Below are 23,565 nucleotides of genomic sequence, written 5' to 3'. Positions count from 1 at the left end.
TTTAGCCACTGTAGCCGCTCGGCGACCCTGGCCCCGTGGTGCGATGGGGAAAGAATGCCCAACTTTCAGCTTCTTTCTCAGGAGGAAAGGAGGAATGGAGAGCATGGTTAGCATTCTGGCTTTTCAAGGAGCTACTGGAGGGATTTGTTTCTTTCTTGCCTGTCTCCATGTGCTGATGGGACCAGCATAGTTTGGATGTGAGTTTGGGGTTGCTGAGAACAAAGGCAAGCACCATAGCTTATTACCACACCAGAGAGACTAGTACCTCAGACACCAGGGGAAGAACATATGGGCTCCAGAGAAGATGTACCCTCAGGAAAGGTTTGAGGAGAATCTCCTACGATGCTGATTGGTCAGGTCTTCCTCTTTACAAAGCCAGTCTGTAGAGACTGAAGGAGGTGGCTTTTTTCCAAACATCCAAATCTCACCAAAAGGGTCACAAGGCACACAGAGAAATAGAAAATGTAGCCCAACCAAAGCAAAATAAATCTGGTCTCGCACAATCCTTGCAACCTCTCTGAGTTCAGGTAAAATTATAATAGTACTCAGAGAAAAACAGACTGGAAAAGGAACCCTTGCTTGAGTTGATAGATTTACTTGGTTTATTGGCAAATGACACTGAAGAGAAATGTCACGTCCAGGGCAACATGGGCTGTGAGGGTGAGAGAAGGGGTGACTTGGGTTAAGTGTTTAAGAAAGAAAGAAACAAAGACTTAATGCAGTTAAATCTCAGAGGGCCAGGGGCCTCACCATCATGAAAGACTGGAGCCCAGAATCAAGCTGACTGGAGGTTTTTATTGGTAAGTATACAAGGGAGTAGCAGTGTTTCTGACATGGTCTGTGAGACTCATTTATCACATTATAGAAACAACCCAAACCAATTATGTTGGTCTCCAAACAGCCGAAGCAGAAAGTCATTGAGGTGAGGTATGCGACTCCCTTAAGGGACATATATCACATGTCGAAATTGTTTTACAGAGCTGAGCAGAGAGAGCTTAATCTTATCTCTCTAAAGGCTTTTCTCACAATTAGGTGAGAGGGGAAAGCCAGAGTCAGCAGTGGCTTTTCCCAGGCAGGGGGAAGGGGAGGCAAGGCCCCTTCCCAGATCTTTCTAAGGCAGCTCATCGGGGGTCTCCACGTGGTTCCGCCTGGCTTGAGTTGTCCCCCACTGTGGGGAATCTTATGACGTGCAATCTTGGCATTGGCTGCAAACCCTCTTTTGGAGACTAAATAGAGAGAAATATACAGTCCCAGAGATGCACAGTCTCACAGACTCTTCTTTCCTTAAGGAAAGACACGGGGGACAATCGGCTAAGCTGCTGTGTGACAACAGAGAACGTGGTTGTGGTTGTCCCTTAAGAGGCTGGGCTCCTTCGTTGTCAAAGTCCAGAAGGAAAGCTGTACCCCGCTGTTTCACTGGATGCTGGGATAGTGATAAGGGCACAATGGGAAAATAGCAGCAGGCACTTTGGGAAAGGAGAAGGGGTGCCAGGAACCCAGAGAGAGAAAGGTGGAGGTTCTTTTGTTGCTCTTCCACAGCTTTCAGGGCGAGTCTGTTCCCTCCCTCAGACACATCTCTAGAATTTAAGACAAGGGCATTGATTGCATTTAGAAAGCTGTATCATTCTGGTCCTGAGAACTAAGCCAACGTTTTAAATGGTATTTCTTAATGCCTTTCTTCACCAGAAGAGTTAAATTATGGTGTTATGTGCAGAACTCACACGCCCCTGAAGTGACAGTGAGGATTCAGACTGTGTTCCTGGGTTCCTTCTGTCATTCCCTCCAAGGAAAGGAGGAAGCTTGTGGAATGGGGCTGTTCAGCTGCTGTGACTGGCTCTGGCCCTGGCATCCTTGCCCCATACATCAAAATCAGCTTCCAAAGAATGCCCATCTCAGGGCTCGAAGAGGCACAGGAACCCTCTGTTTCACAAAACTATCCCAAATGTGACTTTGTTCATTTGTGTAGGTCCTGCTGACTCTCCCCCTTCTATGTCCCCCGTCTAGTTTCACCACTGCCCTAGAGCTGCCCAATTTTCCAGGGAACAGAGATCTTTTCTTAGAGAAAGAGAGAGGCCAGAGAAGGAAGGCCGTAGCGGGCAACAAGTAGGCAAAGGCGGCTGAAAGGCTGTGTTTAGCCTGCCCAGAGCCTGAGGAATTGGAAAAAAGAAAAAAGTATGTATAAGTAACAAATACCTTTTTCTGCATTCTGTTGTTACTATTGTTAGTTATATACCACTGAATGCTCCTTGGAAGCAGTATAGTCATTATTACGATTATTATTACTGTGGTTAGCACTATATTATTGAACATTATTTATCAGTACTACTATTATTAGTTACCTATTGCTGAAAGGTCCTTGGCGTATAAGCCTTTAAACATTTTTTCTAATCTTTGTAACCAATCTCCAGTGTTGACATTGTTCCCCTATTTAACAGATTAGAAAATTGAGATTTGGGGAAGAGGACAGTCTTGTCTAACAACATGGAGGTAGGAAGTGTTGGGGTAGCGATTCACACCCAGAGCTCCGTGACTTCCATGTTCTCCCCATCACTAGTGTGTTCAAGTTGTGGTTTTTCTGAAGACGCCAGGGATTTAGAAAAAGGGGAAGTGCGGGCACATTTCAAAAATCTACATTCTGTAAGTATCACATCCTGTGTGGCTGTAAATACTAGACTAAGAAAGAGCTGATGACTTTCAGAAGATGAAAACAAGTAGGACATTCTGAAAGGACCCGTATGAGAACCCAGCGTTAAAACCTCCTGGGAATTTCTGAGAGCTCAGCTGGAACAGACGAGCAGGTCCGCAGGCACAGGTAGGCAATGCTGACAGACACTTTGCAACTCCCCACTCCCCTGCTGTCACTCAGTCAGAGGGAACATTTGATTTGAAGTTGCTCAAGACAAGTTAAGACACACTAGAGTGTCTTCAAAATAGAATGAGCACAGGGACAGAGTATCTGGTTGTAACTGTTTCTGATGTTTTCTAACTGCGTGATCTCGGTGAGTCCCTTACCTCAGCCATGTGATTAATGGCAGCCCAGATCTTGCCCCTTCAGATATTCAAATCCATATGGAGATGGAGCAGTCCATGGGCCGAGAACAGTGCAGTGAAAAGAGCCCCGAGCTGAGCCCGGCCACTAATACCACAGGCAACTTGGTCCTTAAGGCTGGCAAGTGACGGTCCAAGTCTTGTTCTCTTACCACCGCATGTGCTGCTTCTCTAGGCAAAATAAACTCTGACACAGGAGGAAGAGGGAGCATGATCTAGTGGATTGTGCAAAGGTTCCAGGTGGCTGGGGTCTACCTCTGGCTCTACAGCTTCCCAGTTGTGCAAACGTCCCTGAGTAACAACTGCAAATATTCCTTCAGCATTCACTCTATGCCGCACATTTATGCAAAGTGTGTATTATGTCCATTCATAATAAACTTTTGATTCTGAGTTTCCCTAAATATTGCATGGTTCTACTAACTAACTAACTAGCTAACTAACTAACTAACTTACAGGGTTTTGTAAAGATTGAAGGCACTACAGGATAATGTCTAGTAAAATATGATAAAAATATTGGATTAATGCTAATAATAGAGCTATTATTATTAGACCAAAGAATAGTATGTGACCATAGATAGTATAAGCTGTACAGAACCTGAAGAGGAAAAGGTTGATGAATAGAATACTTTTCATGTTGGCTCATGACTGGTAGGAAAGTTTGAGGGGAAATTCACCGAATATATGGCAATTCAGCCGTTGGTGGATCTAAGGGAAACAGAGATTTCTACATATTGCAAGTTTTGCGTGACCATTTGCCTCTGAACATTGAGATCTGTCAAGATTCATGCTGCTGCCTCCCTGTGATATGTGGATTATCTATGATGGATGCACTGTGCCAAAAAATGCAGCACCAAAAAAATGTATACACATGACTTGTATTCATCTTTTGTTATCAGTACATATTGAGTATTACAAATCCAGTTTTTGCCTTTCTTAAAATGTGTATACTTTTTTTTGGCACCTTTTGTATTATGAAAAAGTATTCATGAAAACAATGTTTCTTGGTTTTTATAGCTCCATACTACCAGTTTCCTTCCCTAAAGGACAGGTCAACTCTGGACTAATGAGCAAATACTGATATAAAGTTGTGGGAATCCAGATCTAGGAGCTCTAAATTTATTTTCTCTTCCAGAACCATCATGTTATCACAACCAATGACCAATGAAACCGTTGTAGTTCTCACGTCAAATAGAATCAACTTGCCCCAGACAGAGAAACCCAAGTCCACCAACCAGGGGCAGGATATCCTGAAGAAATTAAAGGCAGAAGTTAAAGTTTTGGGGGTAAGCCCAATTCAGAATATATTGGAGTGGGAAGGGGTGAGGGACAAAGGGAAGAAACTATCTATGTCTCGGGACTGGAGGTCCATTTTGAGTGAGTGTGGAGACTTTTAAGTTTTGCCAGAGGGGTCCAGATTGATCTAAGACTAATGGAAGCCATTTGAAATTTCCACAGAACTTTTCCACATAAGATGGTAATAAAAATGTTTTTTCCTCTAATCCAAATATAAGCAATTGAGTTTTTGTTGTTTCTGTATTTTTGCAATAGAGTAGTTCTCTACATTTTCTTTAAAAACAACAACAAAACACTTTACTGAGGTATAATTGGCATATAAAAAGCTATACATCTACACATTTTTTACAAAACTATGGTAGTAAATAATTATATATTTTGTATATATTTGTTTCTATGTGTTCAATTGAACACTTGAAAATCTGACTGATGTTGTGAAGGAAATTTTTCCCTTGCTGCAAATTACAGGAAAAATAAACTTCCTTCATCTCTTTTCTCCTTCTCATTTGAGAACAGAGATGATATTTACTTTCTGATTGTTTCTCCCCTCTCAGGCATGATTTATTAAAAAACAAAACAAAACTCTATGGAGTAGAGGGAAGAGCAGAGGAAATGATATATCTAGGATTGGGAGGGAAATACAGAGCTTTGCTCCCTAAATTATCTCTACACTTATATGATCTGAGGTGAGGCACCCTGTTTGATCAGGTTTCAGAACCTGATGGGATAGATGGTTTTGTGCCAAATATACAATAATGAAGGTTACCATGAGCCACATAAAGCAGAAGGTTTCGAAAACTGCTTGGTAAATGTTAATAGACCTGTAGATATGCGGGGTGGGTGTCAAGGAGGACACCTTGACCTCTTAAGATAGAGCTTCAGGATCCTTGACTATAGGGCCACAGGCTGAGGAGGTTACAGAGCCGGCCAGGTGGTCAGGTTCTATGTTGTTGTGTCTGGTGGGGTCTGGAGGAGGTAAGGAGGGGCTTCCACACTGCCCGTGCTCAAGAGGGTGTGAGGACTTCCAGATGTCCCCTGTTCCCATACGACGTAGAAAGGAGAGTTAATAGCAATGAAATCAGAGAGCCGGGGAAAAGAGAGTCGAGCACTTGGCATAAGCTGGGACACGGACCATGACCAGACACGGTGAGAGAGGAGAAACAGTGGAAGACTTGCTGAACACCCACCCGATGCCCCGAGACAATGGTTTTCTATGGCACAACAGTGTCTCCTCCCAAACACCTTTTCCGAGTTTTCACTCCAGAGCTTTTACAGTGTCTGTATCCTTGCTGGGATCCCACAGAAGGGGACAATGCACGAGCACGGTAGGAGAGATGAAGAGGACCTGTCTTCATAAATGCTGATTTTAATCCTCCATCTCCCTTCTTCTCCCAACAGACCATCCAGATCCTGTGTGGGGTGATGGTGTTGAGTTTGGGAATCATTTTGAAATCTGCTTCATTCCGTCCACCATTCACCCAAGTGTTTTCCACCCTGTTGCAAGCTGCTTACCCATTCCTAGGAGCCTTGTGTGTGAGTTGAGATCTATAGGAGGGCAAGATGGGGGGAAGGTGGGAGGAAGATGCCAATAGCCTAGGCCAGGGGTGTCCAAACTTTTTCAACGTTTTTCACCAAGGGCCATATGCGGTAAAATACACAAACAGCCGGGCCACTCACTCGAGGTGAAGTACATATTGCCTCACCTGGTTTACTTAAGTAAACTAAATATATTTTTGGAATTTGCTGCAGGCCAATTAACAATGGATTGCGGGCCGCAGTTGGGACACCCCTGGCCTAGGCTTTTTGCCTTGCTACATTTCTGTCTGCCAGGAGTGAGGGGTCAATGGAAGAACTTCTTCTCTTCCATGTGTAGCCCAAGGAAGAACTGAGTGGTGTGGGAGGGCAGAAGTCACCTGATTTTAAATCTACTTCTTAGCTGGCTCAAGTAACCATTTCTTTTGACGATCACCTTATTTTTCTCTTCATCATCTGGAGCTATAATGAAGCTAATGGCTTCTCTCCAGGTTTAGACAAGACACAGTGAAGTAGGATAAAGTTGGGAAGGAGGTTTCTACACAGTAAAATGAACACTGGTGAAAGACACCACACACTTACAGGGCAAACCACATATTCGTGGGACTCATGGAGAAAGAAGCACTTTGAAATGCTTTTTGCTGCATTAAGTGGCACCCAGGGCATCCTGGGCAGATGTCTATACTTCAGTGATAACCTGGAAATTCCTCTGAAACAGCTTCAAGTCTATAGTATCAAGGGGATGTTAGTGGTTGTTTTCTCAGAAAACAACTTTCTTCTAGATTGATGTGGGCAAAACCTTTCTCACAATTAAGGTTCTCTTTCATCATTTTTCTATCAGCCTCCCACCACTCAGTAGCTATCATTTGCCTTCCCTACACTTGTTTTTTTGTGTGATGCATCCACAGGTCTACCTTTTCTTGACCTAATTCACTTTGCTCTTTTTAATAATTAAAGTTCGGATTGCACATGTTTTCCCCAAAGGTCTTTTTTGTGTTCCAAGAGTCCATCAAATATATTACATTACATTCAGTCATTCTGCCTCCTTAGAGTTCCTCTAGACTTTCTCAGGCTTTCCTCATCCCTGATGATGTTGATGGATTTGAGCATCACTGACCAGGATTTTTGTAGAATGTTCCTAAACTTTTGTTCATTTGATATTTTTCTCATGTTTCGGTTCCTATGAAGAGGAGATGCTATCAACATGATTTGTCACTAATGAAGTTAATCTTGATCATGTGGCTGAGATAGTGTCTTCCAGGTTTTTCCCCCCAGAAAGTTAATTTCCTCCCTCCTCTTTCTATTCTCTACTCTTTGTAAGCAAGCCACTAAGCACAGTCCCCATTTGGAGAGGCACCTTGTCCAATTTTTAAGACCTGGGATTTATTTAGGCAGACCTAAGTTACTTAATTCTGGGACTACTGGAACTACAACTTTTTTTGTCTTACTGTTTGGTCCCATTTCTGCATTGTCAAGGGATTTTTGTTCCTTAGCTATCCTAAATCTATTAGATTAGTAATGCTCCAGAGAGAGAAATTAATATCTTTGATTTTCTGAACACAGTCTGTAAAGTTTTCTGCCAATCTCATCCTTCCTCTGTTCTCAGTCTTCATTCTACCTTAGCCTGGGGAACCACCAACTTCAAATGTACATGCCTGTCTTCCCATATCTGTTAGCTTCCCCCATTTTTTTTCTTTTTCCATACCATTGCTTTCTGTTTTTCTCTAGATAATGTCTAACTTCAAAACTTTCTTCTCTCATTTAAAGAAAAACCTTATTTCCTGGCTTTTAAGGCCCTCATTTTGTTTATCAGGATAGATTCCTACTCATATCTGCTTTTTCTCATGCTTTTCTGAATATGTGTGTATTTAAGGGGATCTTTGTATCTTCAGTTATTCGTTCCCCAGGGCTTTTCCCATGGGAGTTTTCCATAAACACCACGATAATAATGTTGTTGTTATATCTGTACATAGACACTTACTTGATCATTTTCTCTCCTTTCTGGGTAGTTTGTCATTTCTGGATCTCTGTCAATCATCACGGAGAAAAAGTCAACTAAGTCTTTGGTGAGTATGAGAACTATGTAACCCACAACTTAATGGATCAAAATGAACTCTTCATGGTCAATCTCTCTACTTTGCAGAGTCAGGACGGATGTTTGATTGAGTTGGGAGTGGAGCTTGGATCATCTATAGGCCCTGTCCAGCACACATTCCTGAAACCACTGTACCCTAGATCACAATCCTCATTCAGGGTATCGTACTATACCATAGATCAGTGCCTGGGAGTTTCTTACAGAAAGTCTGCCTCCTGATAATGCCCTTTGGTGGTAACTGGCCTTCAGATTTAAATCTTCAATAACAAAGAAGCTGACAGTGTTTTAAAGACAGCTATTTGTTGTGGATTCACTACTTAAGCCCAGATATCTGTCAGAACCCTTGAGAAAACCTAGTCAAAATGTTCATGTGAGGAATTATTTCTCATTTTTTTATCTATCTGATCTGAAAGGTGATAACTTTATTGGATTTAAATATGAACTCTTGAGTCCTGAAAGTTATCATTAGTCATTTGCATAGGCTAAGAAAATAACTTTATCTGCTTTTAACTCTTTCTAGGGAAAACCAGAAATGGAAGTGACAGGGAGAGGAAAACTGGATTATAGGAGATTTCTTTTTTTTTAATTAAAGTTTATTGGGGTGACAATTGCTAATAAAGTTACATACATTCCAGGTGTATAATTCTGTAATACATTATTTATATCTCACATTGTGTGTTCACCCCCCAGAGTCAGTTCTCTTTCCATCACCATATATTATACTGCGTTTACTCTCTTCTAGAGCCCCCTCCCCCTTACTCTCTGGTAACCCCTACACTATTGTCTATGTGTATGAGTTTTTGTTTCTTCATTTGTTTGTCTTGTTCTTTTGTTGTTTTCAGTTTTATGTACTACATATCAGTGAAATCACATGGTTCTCTACGTTTTCTGTCTGACTTATTTCACTTAGCATTATACTTTCAAGATCCATCCATGTTGTCACAAATGCTCCTATTTCATCTTTTCCTACTGCTGAATAGTATTCCATTGTGTATATATACCACAACTTCTTTATGCATTCATCTATTGAAGGACATTTTGGTTGTTTTCATGTCTTGGCCACCATAAATAAAGCTGCAATGAACATTGGAGCACACATGTCTTTATGGATAAATGTTTTCAGATTTTGGGGGTAGATACACAGGAGAGGAATTCCTGGGTCATAAGGTAATTCTATTCTTAATTTTTTGAGGACCCTCCACACTGCCTTCCATAACGGCTGCACCAATCTGCATTCCCACCAACAGTGTATGAGGGTTCCTTTTTCTCCACAGCCTCTCCAACACTTGTTACTATTTGTCTTGTTGATAGACATTCTAACTGGGGTGAGGTGATACCACATTGTGGTTTTTGTTTGCATTTCTCTGATGATTAGTGATGTTGAGCATTTTTTCATATGTCAATTGGCCATTTGTATGTCCTCTTTGGAGAAACGTCTCTTCAGGTCCTCTGCCCATTTTTCAATTGGGTTGTTTGTTTTTGTGTTGTTGAGTTGTATGAGTTCCTTGTATATTTTGGATATTGGCCCCTTATCGGAGGCACTCTTTGCAAAAATCTTCTCCCATTCAGTTGGTTGCCTCTTTATTTTGTTGATTGTTTCTTTTGCTACGCAGAAGCTTTTAAGTTTGATATAGTCCCATTCATTTATTTTAGCTTTTACTTCCCTTGCCTTGAGAGTTAAATTCATAAAATGCTCTTTGAACCCAAGGTCCATAAGTTTAGTACCTATGTTTTCTTCTATGCAGTTTATTGTTTCAAGTCTTATGTTTAGGTTTGATCCATTTTGAATTAATTTTGGTACACGGTGCCAGATAGCAGTCCAGTTTCATTCTTTTGCATGTGGCTTTCCAATTCCCCCAGCACTATTTATTAAAGAGGCTGTCTTTTCTCCATTGTATGTTTTTTGCTTCTTTGTCAAAAATGATCTGTCCATATTTATGTGGGTTTATTTCTGGATTCTCAGTTCTAGTCCATTGGTCTGTGTATCTGTTTTTCTGCCAATACCATGCTGTTTTGATTATTTTTGCCCTGTAGTACATGCTAAAGTCAGGGAGTGTGATACCTCCAGCATTGTTCTTTTTTCTTAGGATTGCTTTGACTATTCGGGGTCTTTTGTGGTTCCACATAAATCTGATGATTTTTTTGTTGTATTTCTTTAAAAAATGCTATTGGGATTTTGATGGGGATTGCATTAAATCTGTAAATAGCTTTGGGTAATACGGCCATTTTAACTATGTTGATTCTTAAAATCCATGAGCATGGCATGCCTTTCCATTTCTTTGTGTCTTCAATTTCTTTCAAAAATGTCTTATAGTTTTCAGCATATAGTTCTTCTACATCCTTGGTTAAGTTTATTCCTAGGTATCATATTCTTTTTGTTGCAATTACAATTACAAAAGGAAGTGTTTTTTATTTCTTTTTCTGAGATTTCATTGTTAGTATGTAGGAATGCAATGGACTTTTGTATGTTGATTTTGTAGCTGGCAACTTTACGGTATTCGTTTATTGTTTCTAATAGTTTTTTTGGTGGAGTCTTTAGGGTTTTCTATATATAGCAGCATGTCATCTGCAAAAAGTGACAATTTAACTTCTTCATTCCCAATTTGGATGCCTTTTATTTCTTTCTCTTGCCTGATTGCTCTGGCGAGGACTTCCAACACTAAGTTGAAAAGCAGAGGTGATAGGGCACAGCCCTACATGATCCTGAATGTAGAGCAAAGGGCTTCAGTTTTTCACCATTAATTATGATATTAGCTGAAGGTTTGTCATATATGGCCTTATTATGTTAAAGTATTTTCCTTCTATACCTATTTTATTAAGTGTTTTAATCATAAATGGATGTTGTATTGTCAAAAGCTTTTTTCTGCATCAATTGATATAATATAATTTTTGTCCTGTATTTTGTTTATGTGATGTATCACATTGATGGATTTGCATATGTTGAACCATTCTTACGCCCCTGGGATGAACCCCTCTTGGTGATGATGAATACTCTTTTTAATGCATTGTTGCATTCGATTTGCTAGAATTTTGTTTAGGATTTTTGCATCTGTATTCATCAGAGATATTGGTCTGTAGTTCTCTTTTTTGTGTGTTATCCTTACCAGGTTTTGGTATCAGAGTAATGTTGGCCTCATAAAATGAGTTAGAGAGTACTGTCTCTTTTTCAACTTTTTGGAAGAGTTTGAGTAGCACAGTTATTAGATATTCTTTGAAGGTTTGGTAGAATTCACGAGTGCAGTCATCTGGTCCCAGACTTTTGCTTTTGGGAAAGTTTTGGATGACTGATTCAATTTTCTTACTGGTGATCAGTCTATTTAGGTTTTCCAATTCTTCGTGTTTCAGCTTAGGAAGGCTATATGTTTCTAAGAACTTGTCCATTTCTTCTAGGTTATTGAATTTGGTGGCATATACTCCTTCATAGTATTCTTGGATGATCCTATGTATTTCGGTGATAACGTCTCCTCTTTCATTTCTGATTTTGTTTATTAGTGTCTTTTCTCTTTTTATCTTAATGAGTCTGGCCAAGGGTTTGTCAATTTTATTAATCTTTTCAATGAACCAGCTCTTTGTCACATTAATTTTTCTATTGTCTTTTTATTCTCTGTTTCATTGAGTTCTGCTCTGATTTTTATTATTTCCTTCTGCTGATCTTGGGTTTCATTTGTTCTTCTTTTTCTAGTTCTTTAAGTTGTAACGTGAAGTTATTTATCTGGGATTTTTATTGTTTCTTGAGATAGGCCTGTAATGATATAAATTTCCCGCTTAAAACTGCTTTCTCTGCATCCCAAAAATTTTGGCAGAATGTATTTTTATTTACGTTTGTTTCTATGTATCTTTTGATCTCTCCTCTTATTTCTTCTGTGACCTGCTCGTTCTTTAAAAGTATGTTGTTTAATCTCCACATATTTGTGTTTTTTCCTGCTTTCTTTTTGCAGTTGATATCCAATTTCAAAGCCTTGTGATCAGAGAATATGCTTGGTATGATTTCAATCTTCTTAAATTTGCTGAGGCTAGTTTTATGTCCCAATATATTGTCTATCCATGAGAATGTTCCATGTACACTAGAAAAAAATGTATAGTCTGGTGTTCTAGGATGAAGTGCTCTATATATGTCAATTATGTCCATTTCATCTAATGTGTCATTTAGGACTGCTATTTCTTTATTTATGTTCTGTTTGGATGATCTATCCATAGCTGTCAATGATGTATTTAGGTACCCTATATAATTGTGTTTTGGTCAATTTCTCCCTTTAGTTCTGTTAGTTATTTCTTGGTATATTTCAGTGCTCCCTTATTGGGGGCATAAATATTGATGACTGTTATGTCTTCTTGTTGTATAGTCTCTTTTTTCATCATGAAATGTCCATCTTTGTCTCTTGTTACCTTTTTTATCCTGAAGTCTGTTTCATCTGATATCAGTATCGCTACACCCGATTTTCTCTGGATACCAATTGCTTGCATTGTCCACCCTTTTGCTTTGAATCTATGTTTGTCCTTGTAGCTGAGATGTGTCTCTTGGAGGCAGCGTGTGGTTGGGTTTAGTTTTTTGATCCAATCTGCTACTCTATGCCTTTTTATTGGTGAGTTCAGCCCATTTACATTTAGGGTGATTATTGATATGTGAGGATTTCCTATCATTCTATCTTTGGCTTTCTGGTAAGACTCTCTCCATTGTTTCTTTGCCTTTTTGTTGTTGTCTATTATTTCTGAGTGGTGGTATTCTATGATTTTTCCCTCTGTTTCTTTTTTTACGTTATGTATTTCAGTTCTGGATTTTTTTTGAGCAGTTACCATTAAGTTTATGTAAAAGAAAGTTTCATATTAAGCATATTCCATTTTCTTCAGCATGCTTACTTTCTCCATTCCCATATTCCGGTTCAGGCCTTTACTTCCCCCACCCCCTTTATGTTTTGGTTGTCACAAATTATCACTATTTATGCTGGTCAAATAGCCTCCTTCAGTATTTCTTTTAGTGCAGGTCATGTGTTGGAAAAGTCCCTCAGCTTCTGTATGTCTGGAAAGGTCTTTATTCCTCCTTCATATCTAAAGGATATCTTTGCTGGGTATATTATTCTTGGCTCACAATTTCTCTCAATAGTTTGAATATTTGATTCCACTGCCTTTGGGCTTGTAGAGTTTCTGCTGAAAAATCTGATAATAATCTAATGGGCTTTCCTTTGTAGGTTACCATCTTCTTTTCCCTGGCTGCCTTGAGGATTCTTTCTTCATCGTTAATTTTTTACAACTTCAATACAATGTGCCTTGGAAAAGGCCTGTTGGGGTTGAGGTCATTAGGTGTTGTATTTGCTTCTTGGATCGAGGATCCAGTTCTTTCCAAAGTTTGGGAAATTCTCATTAACTATTTGTTTGAATATACTCTCTGTTCCCTTCTCTCTTTCTTCTCCTTCTCATATGCCCATTATATATCTTATATTGCTCTTTCTGATGGAGTCAGAAAGTTCTTGTAGAGTTCTTTCATTTCTTTTAAGTCTCGAGTCTCTTTCTTCTTCTATCGTGTCATTTCCAGATTTCTATCTTTGATGTCACTGATTTTTTCCTCCATCTGATCAACTCTACTACCTAAGCTGGCTATTTCATTATTTATTTCTTTTATTGAGTTCTTAATCTCCAGAAATTCTATTTCTTTTTAAAAATTTCAATCTCTTTGGTAAATGTTCATTTTGTTCTTTGATTGTGTTTCTGAGTTCATTAAACTGCCTGTCTGTTTTCTTGCATCTCGTTGAGATTTTTAAGAACTGCAATATTCAATTCTCTGTCGTTTAACTCACACATTTCCATGTTGTTAAGTTCATTTTCTGAAGAGTTTTCATTTTCTTCCTGAGCTGTCTTGTTACCTTGGTTATTCATGGCAATTAATGATTTATTATTTCTGTTCCTAGACATCTACAGGGGTGGGTTCTGCAACAGGTTGATAGAAAGAGGTCTTTCTTTTGTTTTCCAGTAGGTGTTGGTAGAATGTTTTATTTTCTCTCTGACTACAGCCTTTTATTCTCTCTCACACTGTAGTGTTATATTTTCTCTGCACTGTTTCAGTTTCTCACATAATGGGGGTGGAGTTCCCTGGAAGGTGGGCTTCTCCTCTGTGAGCAATTCGCCTGGATCAAAGGGCGTCTCCTCCATAGGGGTATGTGGAGAGCTTCTGAAGTTCCAAAGCTCTTCCTGCACCATATTCAGAGCCTGTGTGTTTCAGCAGCTCTGTTTATTCCTGCAGGGATCCGCCCAGATAGGCGAGGACAGGGGTGGGGTGGGTTGTGAGAGGTGGCCCAGAGCAATGGCAGCAACCACCACCACAGCCAGTCCTGCTTCCACATCTCCCTCTCCTTTGCCAGAACTAGTTGGGCTGCGAGTCTGTATCTGGGGACCACAGTTCTCAGAACTGCAAATATTCTGTTCTTTTGATCTGACACAGCTACTGTTCCACTTCTAGCACTGGGTAGGTGGAGGTGGGGCAAGCTCTAGGAAGGTAGGGAGTGGGTGGCTATCTCAGTGCCTAAGGCTTCCGTTCTCTGCGGTAGTGAGGGCTTAAAGCACCATTTTCAGCCTTCTTCCCTCAGTCTTTGCTCCGAGGTCTCTGCCATGAGCGTTGGATTCAGCCGTGTTATATGCTGTCCCCTCAGCCCTGTGAGCCATAAGCAGAGCCCTAGAAGCCCGAGTTCTTCCCTCTCCCACAGCTGTGGTAGTTCTGGAATGTAGCAAGCTCAGAGCACCAAGCTATAGCTGAGTCCTTCGCCTGCGCGGCTCTGTCTCTGCCATTCTCCCTTCCCTCCTCCCCCACTCGCACAATTTGCCCACCTTTAGATGATTTCAATAGTGCGCTTCTTAGTCTTGCATGTCTGCTGTGCAGGGAGTCCTTTGTGGAGTTACAGTTATTCAATTTGTTGTAAATTACAGAGACAATTTCATGAGGCTCACCTCATGCCGCCGTTTTTATGACATCATCTCAGGAGATTTCTAATCAGTAAAAGTTCACTACATCTTTACTCAGTCCTAAATCCCTCAAGTTATTTGGTGTTGGGAGGGTCACTGTGAGATTGCCGTATAATGCAGTAGAACAGAAACTCAATTTGGAAGTTTTGGCTACAAAAATCTCCTTTAGGCATCAAGAAATTAGAGAAATTAGAGAATATCTCTCTTTCTTTTATCAAAATTTAGAGATGATTATTTGGAAACTTCACCTAGACTCACACTACTATATTAGTGCAGTCCAATAGAACTTTCTATGATGATAAAAATGCAATATCCATGCTTTCCAATATAGTAGTCATGTGTGGCTATGGATAAATTGAAATGTAGCTAGTCCTATCGAGGAAGTGAATTTTAAATTTTAGTTTAGTTTACTTTAAATCTAAAAAGCCCATGTGACCAGTGACCACCATATTAAGTAGTACAATACAAGAATAATGTTTATAGGTTTTCAGGGGATCATATGGGGTTCTTACTCTAGAGAAGAACAAAGCACAGTGAACATGGCAGGAAGCTCAAAGATGAGGTCTTACATAGGCTCTGACTCAGCAGCATCATCTATGCTGTAGTGAACTCTACTGTGGTCAGACATCATAGCAGTCCGTTTTTGAGGTTGAAGAAATGTGTTTTCCCAGAACAAATCTACATTATTCTAGGAAATATATACTCCAGGCATCATGACTGTTGCTGGCTATCAGGAGGCCCAGAAGCATGTACTTTAGTCATTATCTTGGGGAGTTAAGGTTTGAAAGAGTAAAATGCCCTGTCTATCTTCTACTGTGCCCCAAAGTTCCAACTGCTGAGACCCTAAAAGAAAAGGGGTCTAAATAGGGTTAGGTAGTGTTCTAATTTATAGCTATTGGGTGTGCCCTGGACCACACATGTCTATAACTACAGAAGGTCTTAATTCCCCCTTCTGTGAGTTGGGGTAGAAGGAAAGCCATTTATGAGATTAGTTTATTCATTCTCCTCACTTCATAAGTGAAGAAATGAGACCCAGAGTGGGAAATGGAGGAACTGAGTACCCAAGAAACCTGAGATCATCAAAGGCAAAGCTAGTACTGTGACCGTGGTTTTCTGACATCCAGGCCAGACCTCTTCCTTCTACCTCACGTTGTCACTCACATATACCATCCTCTGAGTCTATAACTCTGTCTACAGCCATCTATATGTGGCCCTGGACATGGCCAACCAGAGCTGTCAAGACACAGGGCCCACCTGAGACTGAGAACTATGTCCCCGTACTCATCTTTGTGTGTGTGTGTGTATGTGTGTGTGTGTGTGTGTGTGTATTTAAGAGAGGTTGTGTGCAAGGAAGAGTGAGTTGCTTCACCTACCTTCTCTGTGTGACTGATGCTTCCATAAGGGGTTTCTGAGTGAGCTGGAGGAGCAAGAAACCACATCTGCCTTTGACCACACTCTCTTGGGGATTTTGCAGGCATAGCCTTATAGAGCCTTGCTGTCCTCCAGAGTGAAGAATGTAGGAGGGCCGGCCAGGTGGCTCGGGTGGTTGGAGCTCCATGCTTCTGACTTTGAAGGCTGCCGGTTCGATTCCCACATGGGCCAGTGGGCTCTCAACCACAAGGTTGCCGGTTGGGCTCCTCGAGTCCCACAAGGGATGGTGGGCTCGGCTCCCTGCGGCTGGGGTTGAACACGGCACCTTGAGCTGAGCTGCCTCGCAGATGGCTCGGTTGGTTGGAGCACGGGCTCTGAACCGCGGGGTTGCCAGTTCAATTCCTCGACTCCTGCAGGGGATGGTGGGCAGTGCCCCCTGTAGCTAGAAAAAACAGCAACTGGACCTGGAGCTGAGCTGCGCCCTCCACAACTAAGACTGAAAGGACAACAACTTGACTTGGAAAAAAGGCCTGAAAGTACACACTGTTCCCCAATGAAGTCCTGTTCCCCTTCTCCAAAAAAATCTTAAAAAAAAAAAAAAGAAGAAGAATTTAGGAGAGCAATAGTCTCTGCCACCCTACTGAAGTCATGCCTAGGGAGAACATTTTGTTGATTCATTCACTTAGCCAAGCTTTCCCTTCTAGATTCAGAAATGTTGCTAGGCACTGGGGAGACATACAGGTTTAGGTCTATCAATTTTAGACCTTCTTAAGGGACACAGAGAGTACACATTTTTGCAATGCATTGACAAAGAGGGTTAAGAGACATTTGTTGCTTGTTAGGAGTGAGACTTACTCAGCATTTCTCTTTCAGGTTCAGAGCAGCCTGGCTGCAAACATTCTGAGCATTCTAGCTGCTCTAGTGGGTTTCCTTCTTCTCTCTGTCAACATGGCCACTTTGAGTCCTGCCTTACAGATGTGTTACTTGAACCACGAGAATGTATCATCGGAACACCATAGTTTTTACTACTATGATTCTATCACAGATGACTCTTACAGGTCCTGCCCCATTATCATCAGTCTTCTGGCTGTAAGTATTTTTAGATGGGATGTTCCAATCTTATGAGGTTTCTTAAAGACTTGACTTCTTGTTACCCCTTCTTTCGAAAATTTCTCTAATTCTTTCTGATTTGGGTATCTGGGGGAAGGCCAAGTCTGTGTAAAGTAGAGGGAACTACATAACTGAGACAAAAGGGGTAGGCTATGGGATTACCCACTAATAGAGTAGAATTAAAGAGTAAATGTTAAATAAGACTGATGATGAAAAACTAAAACTTATTGTTGCTAGAGTTTCTTACTACTCAAACTGATTCTATTGTTAGAGGCATAAAATATGAGTTCGTCAAACTGAAAATCTTGGTTCATGGAGTAGTGAATTTAAAAAGGCAAAATAACAGAAAGACCCAAGTGATCAGGAAATGCCAACAAGGAAATATGGTATGTTTGTGTGGTGGGTAGAGTATTAACTTGCTCTGAGCAGACATCAGGCCCAGCGCTGAGAAATGGAGAATAGGAAATACGGGACTTGAAGGTGAGGGCTTCTCCTCCTCCCACTGGTTACACTGATGAGTGGTATTGATCAGGTCTAAAGGCGACATCATTATTGTTTTTCTTACCACATACAGAGGCGGGATTTATTAAATTAAAAATATAGGAAGATGGAGGATGTTAACTAATAATGATTGTCATTATTGGAGGAAGAAAAGCAATGAAATGTGGCTAACAGAAACAAAGTGTCTTAAGTTGGAACATTAAGGGACATATATATAGGTCAGCAACACATTAAAGAAAAAAACAGGTGACATAAAAATAAAGAGGATGCAGAATATTTATTGTCCTGCAATCATAAAAGTGAGTTAAGACAAGGACACAGTGGAGGATGACCAGATAAAAACAGAGCTGGTTAAGTTGGCCCCACGTTAATGATATAATTTAAAAAGTACATGCAAATGAGGTTGATAGTAATTGATAGAAACCAACATCTGGCAAAGCCAACTCCACCTTGGAAAATTTGCAGAGAAGTTTGGGAGGGATTTGTGTTGTAAAGCATGAATTAATTATGGTATAATTTTACATTGTAAATAAAAGAGATTATATTGAGCTTGCTTGTTAGGAAAATTTCTAGGTAATATAGACACGTTATATTTCCTCTTTAATTGTGTATAAATAAACTAGAGTTTTCTGCAATCATGTTTTCTCTTCTGTTCTATCAAGTGGTCAGTTCTGCATGAATGATGCCTCAGGACAAAAATGGTAGCACTTACCTTCTTGGTACAGTACCTTTGTTGAGTTGTTTTGAGTTGTTAGCAAATATGGCAGTTTACTATCTTGATTATTCTAACTTTTACTTCATTCAAGAAAGGCTAAGGAAACCCATCCCAAAGGGTTCAAATAGATAAAAGAGGGTGTTAATATTGAATTTTACAAAGGGCTTGTATAGTCAAAACCTCACTGATTTTCACAAATCTCTGAGAAGGAATTATCATTATGCACATTTGATAAATGAGGAAATGGAAGCTAGAGAAGTAGAGACTTGTTCAGGCTCACTGACACAGCTGCTGTGTTTCCCTGAAAATAAGACCTAGCCAGACAATCAGTTCTAATACGTCTTTTGGAGCAAAAATCAATATAAGACCCAGTGATATTATATATATATATATATATATATATATATATATATATATATATATATTATATTATATTATATTATATTATATTATATTATATTATTATATAAGACCCAGTCTTATAGTAAAATAAGAATGGGTCTTATATTAATTTTTGTTCCAAAAGACGCATTAGAGTTAATGGTCCTGGTAGGTCTTATTTTTGGGAAACATGGTATTAAGCGGTAGAGATGCAGCTAGATTGGGAGCTTGCCTTCTCAGTCTTGGGTGTTATTTCACCAGTCTTCTTTTTCACTGAGTGAACAGCATGGTCAGATTTAGCTGTGTCTCAGAGAGGTAAGAAACAAGTTTATAAAGCGCATGAGTTGACTGAGTTACTGCCCAGCTTTCCTGTTCCTCTCAAGGAAATAAATGAGCAAAGGGATTAAATTGAGCCAATTATTAGGCTTGGAAGGAGCAGTGTTCTCTTCCTGATGGTGTCCTCAATCATTCTTTGGTGATTGAGGCAATCTTTGTGGCTACAGTCACCTCCCAACAAGGCAAGAAAGCTTCTGTGACTTAAGCATCACCAATCTCGTATTTCCTGTATTTTAGGGAATGCTGTCCATGACGATGATTTGTACAGTGCTGGAGCTGTGCTTAGCTGTGCTTGTGGCTGGGATTTGGTGGAAACAGGCTCACTCTGACTTCCCTGATGTGAGTGTGATTGCCGGCCTCCCTGAGTCATGCCTGCTGTATTTCTGTTTCTGGGTTGTGTTGAGCTATGTCAGCAAGAGTGGCAGAAGGCTCAATCAGTTGCTGGTCATGAGATACACATGGGAGGTGGTTTGATGGTGAGGGATGACAGTTAGATAACAAAAGCAGATTGCAATTCAGTCGCTGACCAGCTAAGGATTCACTGCATGGGAAGATAGTTGAATCTGAGAAATCAACCGGTTTGATCTTCCTGTTTTGTAAATGCAGAAACCTGGGATGTTAAATGATTTGTCAAGCGTTGTGCTATGAGTTTGTGCCTGTGCTCATGTCACTAGAACATGTCATTTGCCTCTCTTCCGGGCAGGAACACTTTTTGCCACAGCCACTAGTGTCTTTAACAGTCTTGACTTGGTAAAGGGCATTTGCACCTATGGCTGGATTCAGTAAATGTCCTATTTACTGCTCTGATTTTCCTTTTCTGTCATTTTAATTTTTTCCTCCCTAAAAGATATTTTAAAAAATTATTGGCTCAAATCCATGGGATACCACCCTACCACCATCAAGGATCCATGGCTTTATTTAACTGAATTAAAAACTTTTGATCTATCCAAAAGTTTATTATAGAAAGTAGAATGAATAGTAAGCTGATGAATAGCAGTTATTTAAAGAACTTAATAACATGGTTTACCAATCCTGGAATACCTGAGAGTTCTATGTATAAAGTTTGAAGGAGACGGCATCAAGATAAATATATGCACTAAGCTGAATCCTAGTGAAACCTGAAAAACTAACATATTTTGTTTCTTCTAGAGTGTGCGTTTTCTGACTCTGAGTCATAAGAATAAACCTGGCATGATCACAAAGGCAACTTTCGACTCTGGATATGAAGAACTATTGACTTCTTAGGGGGAAAATATTCATCAGAAATTTGGTCTTCATGATAATGTATGAAAATCAACCAAAGAAATCCAACCGAAGAAAGCAAAGTTGGAGTTCCCTGAAATGTAGTTTTATGTAATAAACATAAAAAATAAAAAAATGAAAAACACCAATATTTGTTTCCTTGCCATTGAATATATATGTTCAATGGGGTGGGGGCTGAGACGTCTCTCCATTTGCCAGACATTGACTTTAGCAAAAGCCCAGAACTGTAAGTTACCATTGATTAAATCGGTCAAATAGACATTTCCTAGAAAACTAGGCAGAATGGTGATTCAGTAAATAATGGGGAAGTAAAGCAGACAACTTTTTCTTGTACCCCTTTATTGCCAATAGCAGTTAACTGATTTATTGTGGTGTTCAGACTCTTTTACAGTAGACACTAGTGTTTCATCATATGTATTTTACTCATTAGTGCATGCAAACAAGCCCTCTATAATTAAGTCTCAGAACCTATGTAAGTAATTAGCTTCCAACTGAAATCTCTATTTAATTACTATGATGTGTGTGTGGTTTTGTTTTTGCTTTTGTTTTTTTCCCCACCACCCAGAAATTAACTGGATTCTGACACTATCTACCTGGAGGTAGCACCAAATCCCACAGGTTAAGGGCTCAGTCCTACAAACTCCCCCCCATCCCTTCCAATCCTCCAACCCCCCAGTACAAATGCCCATTAATAGGCAACTTGATGAAGTTGTGGCACACGCACACAATGGAATATTACTCTGTACACACAACAATATGGATGACCATCAAAATAAGTTTGCTGAGTAAAAGAAGCCAAATAAAAAAAGAGTACATACTCATTATACGAGGTCGGACAATTAAGTTTGCGAACTTGTTGCAATGATGTTGCTAAGCTTTTTTGATATGAGGGATTATTCATTATGAATTTGTACCAACTGGACAAACAGTTATCCAAGTTTACTATTTGGAAGTGCTGAAAAGCCTGCATGAAAAGGTTAGACAAAAACGACCTGAACTTTTCACCAACAATTCATGGCTCTTGCATCACGACAATGCACCAGCTCACACAGCACTGTCTGTGAGGGAGTTTTAGCCAGTAAAAAAATAACTGTATTGGAACACCCTCCATACTCACCTGATCTGGCCCCCAATTACTTCTTTCTTTACCCAAAAATAAAGGAAACGTTGAAAAGAAGACATTTTGATGACATTCAGGACATCAAGGGTAATACAACGACAGCTCTGATGGCCATTCCAGAAAGAGTTCCAAAATTGCTTTGAAGGGTGGGCTAGGCACTGGCATCGGTGCATAGCTTCCCAAGGGGAGTACATGGAAGGTGACCACAGTGATATCCAGCAATGAGATATGTAGCACTTTTTCTAGAATGAGTTTGTGAATGTGATTGTCAGACGTCATATCTTATCACACTATGACTGGGAAAGGAAGAAAGCCAAAAAAGATAATGTTTTGCAAAGAGGTTCCTCTTTCTGAAATAATCTACAAGGTCACCTTTTCCCACACAGGAAATGGAATTATCTCCAACACCATCATTGAGAAGAACATAAAGAAACAACATTTAAAAATAACAAAGAGTAAAGATTTTATATTTAGTGAGCAAGTCTACTCTCCCAGGTGCAAAATTTGGGCCAGACATTACGTAAAGCACTATAGATCCATAAATATAGTTGAACATTTTCATAATGACATGGAAGAAAGACAATCTTGTACCTATAGCTTATAGTGTTTACTTGCACATATACTTAACCCTTCAGTGTTAGTTCTGGAGCGTCATCTCTGGTGACAGACATCTGCTTTCACCCTAGCACCTTGTTCCAACTTAAACTTTCTTCTTCCTGGTAAAAGAGAATATAAATTCCTTTAGAGGGAAGGGAATGGGTATATAGGTTAGCACCAAGCATTTAATGAAGTTATCTTGAATATATAAGTTGGGTTTGTTTGTTTTTTTATGAAAACCAGATGAGCCCTTCTCATTTCATATTCTACTTTGAGTAAAAGGGGTTATAAGACTGGAGTCAATACTTCCCAGATGCCTTTGGTGCCAGGGTTCTGGATGCAGTTTATACCCTGCCAGTGCTATGTACTAGAATCACATTTGGTAGGAAAAGAGTTACAAATCATTATCCTATAATTAAATTCTCTCTTTGCCTTTGATTTTGGACAGTTTCATTATCATGTGTCTTGGAGAAGGTTGTTTTGCAGGGAGATTATAGGGTGATTCATTATCTTTGTGAACTTCGATGTAAAGGTCTCTCCCCAGGTTTGGGAAGTTCTTTGCTATTACTTTCTTAAACAGACTTTTTGCATTCCTTCCCCCCTTTCTCTTTCTGGAACTCCAGTTATTCTAACATTTGTATGTTTCATGGTGTCCCATAAATCATGTAGGCTTTCTTTGCTCCTTTTACTATTTTTTCTTCGTTTTCCTGGGACTGAGTTATTTCAAATTTCCTGTCTTCTAGATCACAGATCCCATCTTCTGTTTGATCTATTGTGCTGTAATAAATGCTCTCTATTGCATTTTTTATTTGTTCATTAAATTCTCCAGGTCCAGAATTTCCATTCAGATCTTTTTTAGGATTTCTATCTCTTTATTAAATATCTCATTTGGTTCATAAGTTGTTTTCCTGGATTTCATTAATTATATTTCTGCGTTTTCTTGTAGCTCATTGAGTTTCCTCAACACAGCTGGTTTGAATTCTTTATCAGCCAAATCTCAAAATTCTGTGTCTCTGAATTCAGCTGGAGGGTTATTCTTATCTTACGGTGGCAATATGTTGTCTTGATTCTTCATGTTCCTTTGATTTTGTTTTACTATTTTCACATTTGAATCAACAGACACCTCCTAACATCTCTTTGCCATATCTAGTGGGAGGTATTTTTTGTTGGTGCTGCTTATGTCTGATATTTTCTCCAACATTAGATGGATACACCTGCTCCACATTGCTTACTCTTTCCTGTGGCAAGATT

General features: G+C 39.8%; 1 protein-coding gene across 2 annotated transcripts; it reads left to right on the top strand.

Annotated features, from left to right (window-relative positions):
* Positions 1-2,653: 2,653 nt before the first annotated feature.
* On the top strand, positions 2,654-20,725 carry LOC109459497 (membrane-spanning 4-domains subfamily A member 6A). Of its 2 annotated transcripts, XM_074336437.1 has the most exons (7): positions 2,654-2,812; positions 4,181-4,331; positions 5,740-5,874; positions 7,884-7,940; positions 17,165-17,380; positions 19,572-19,673; positions 20,484-20,725. In XM_074336437.1, exons 2-7 carry the CDS (start codon positions 4,188-4,190, stop codon positions 20,577-20,579), a joined length of 750 nt encoding a protein of 249 aa, XP_074192538.1. In that variant the 5' UTR covers positions 2,654-2,812; positions 4,181-4,187; the 3' UTR covers positions 20,580-20,725. The 2 variants fall into 2 exon arrangements, with proteins under 2 accessions (XP_074192538.1, XP_074192539.1); XM_074336438.1 differs by lacking the exon at positions 19,572-19,673 and having other exon boundaries at positions 2,672-2,812.
* The last annotated feature ends 2,840 nt before the right edge of the window (positions 20,726-23,565 follow it).

This window comes from Rhinolophus sinicus, linkage group LG06, assembly GCF_036562045.2.
Source record: "Rhinolophus sinicus isolate RSC01 linkage group LG06, ASM3656204v1, whole genome shotgun sequence".
In the NCBI taxonomy this organism is placed as follows: Eukaryota; Metazoa; Chordata; class Mammalia; order Chiroptera; family Rhinolophidae; genus Rhinolophus; species Rhinolophus sinicus.
Note: the sequence above shows the minus strand (reverse complement) of the source record. Positions and strands in the feature narration are given on the sequence as shown.

Excerpts from the sequence above, each read along its gene's own strand:
- LOC109459497 (XM_074336437.1), top strand. The coding sequence starts at position 4,188 with ATGTTATCACAACCAATGACCAATGAAACCGTTGTAGTTCTCACGTCA. Across the intron at positions 7,941-17,164 it reads AAAAGTCAACTAAGTCTTTG|GTTCAGAGCAGCCTGGCTGC; the intron begins GTGAGTATGAGA and ends TTTCTCTTTCAG. Across the intron at positions 19,674-20,483 it reads CTCACTCTGACTTCCCTGAT|AGTGTGCGTTTTCTGACTCT; the intron begins GTGAGTGTGATT and ends TGTTTCTTCTAG.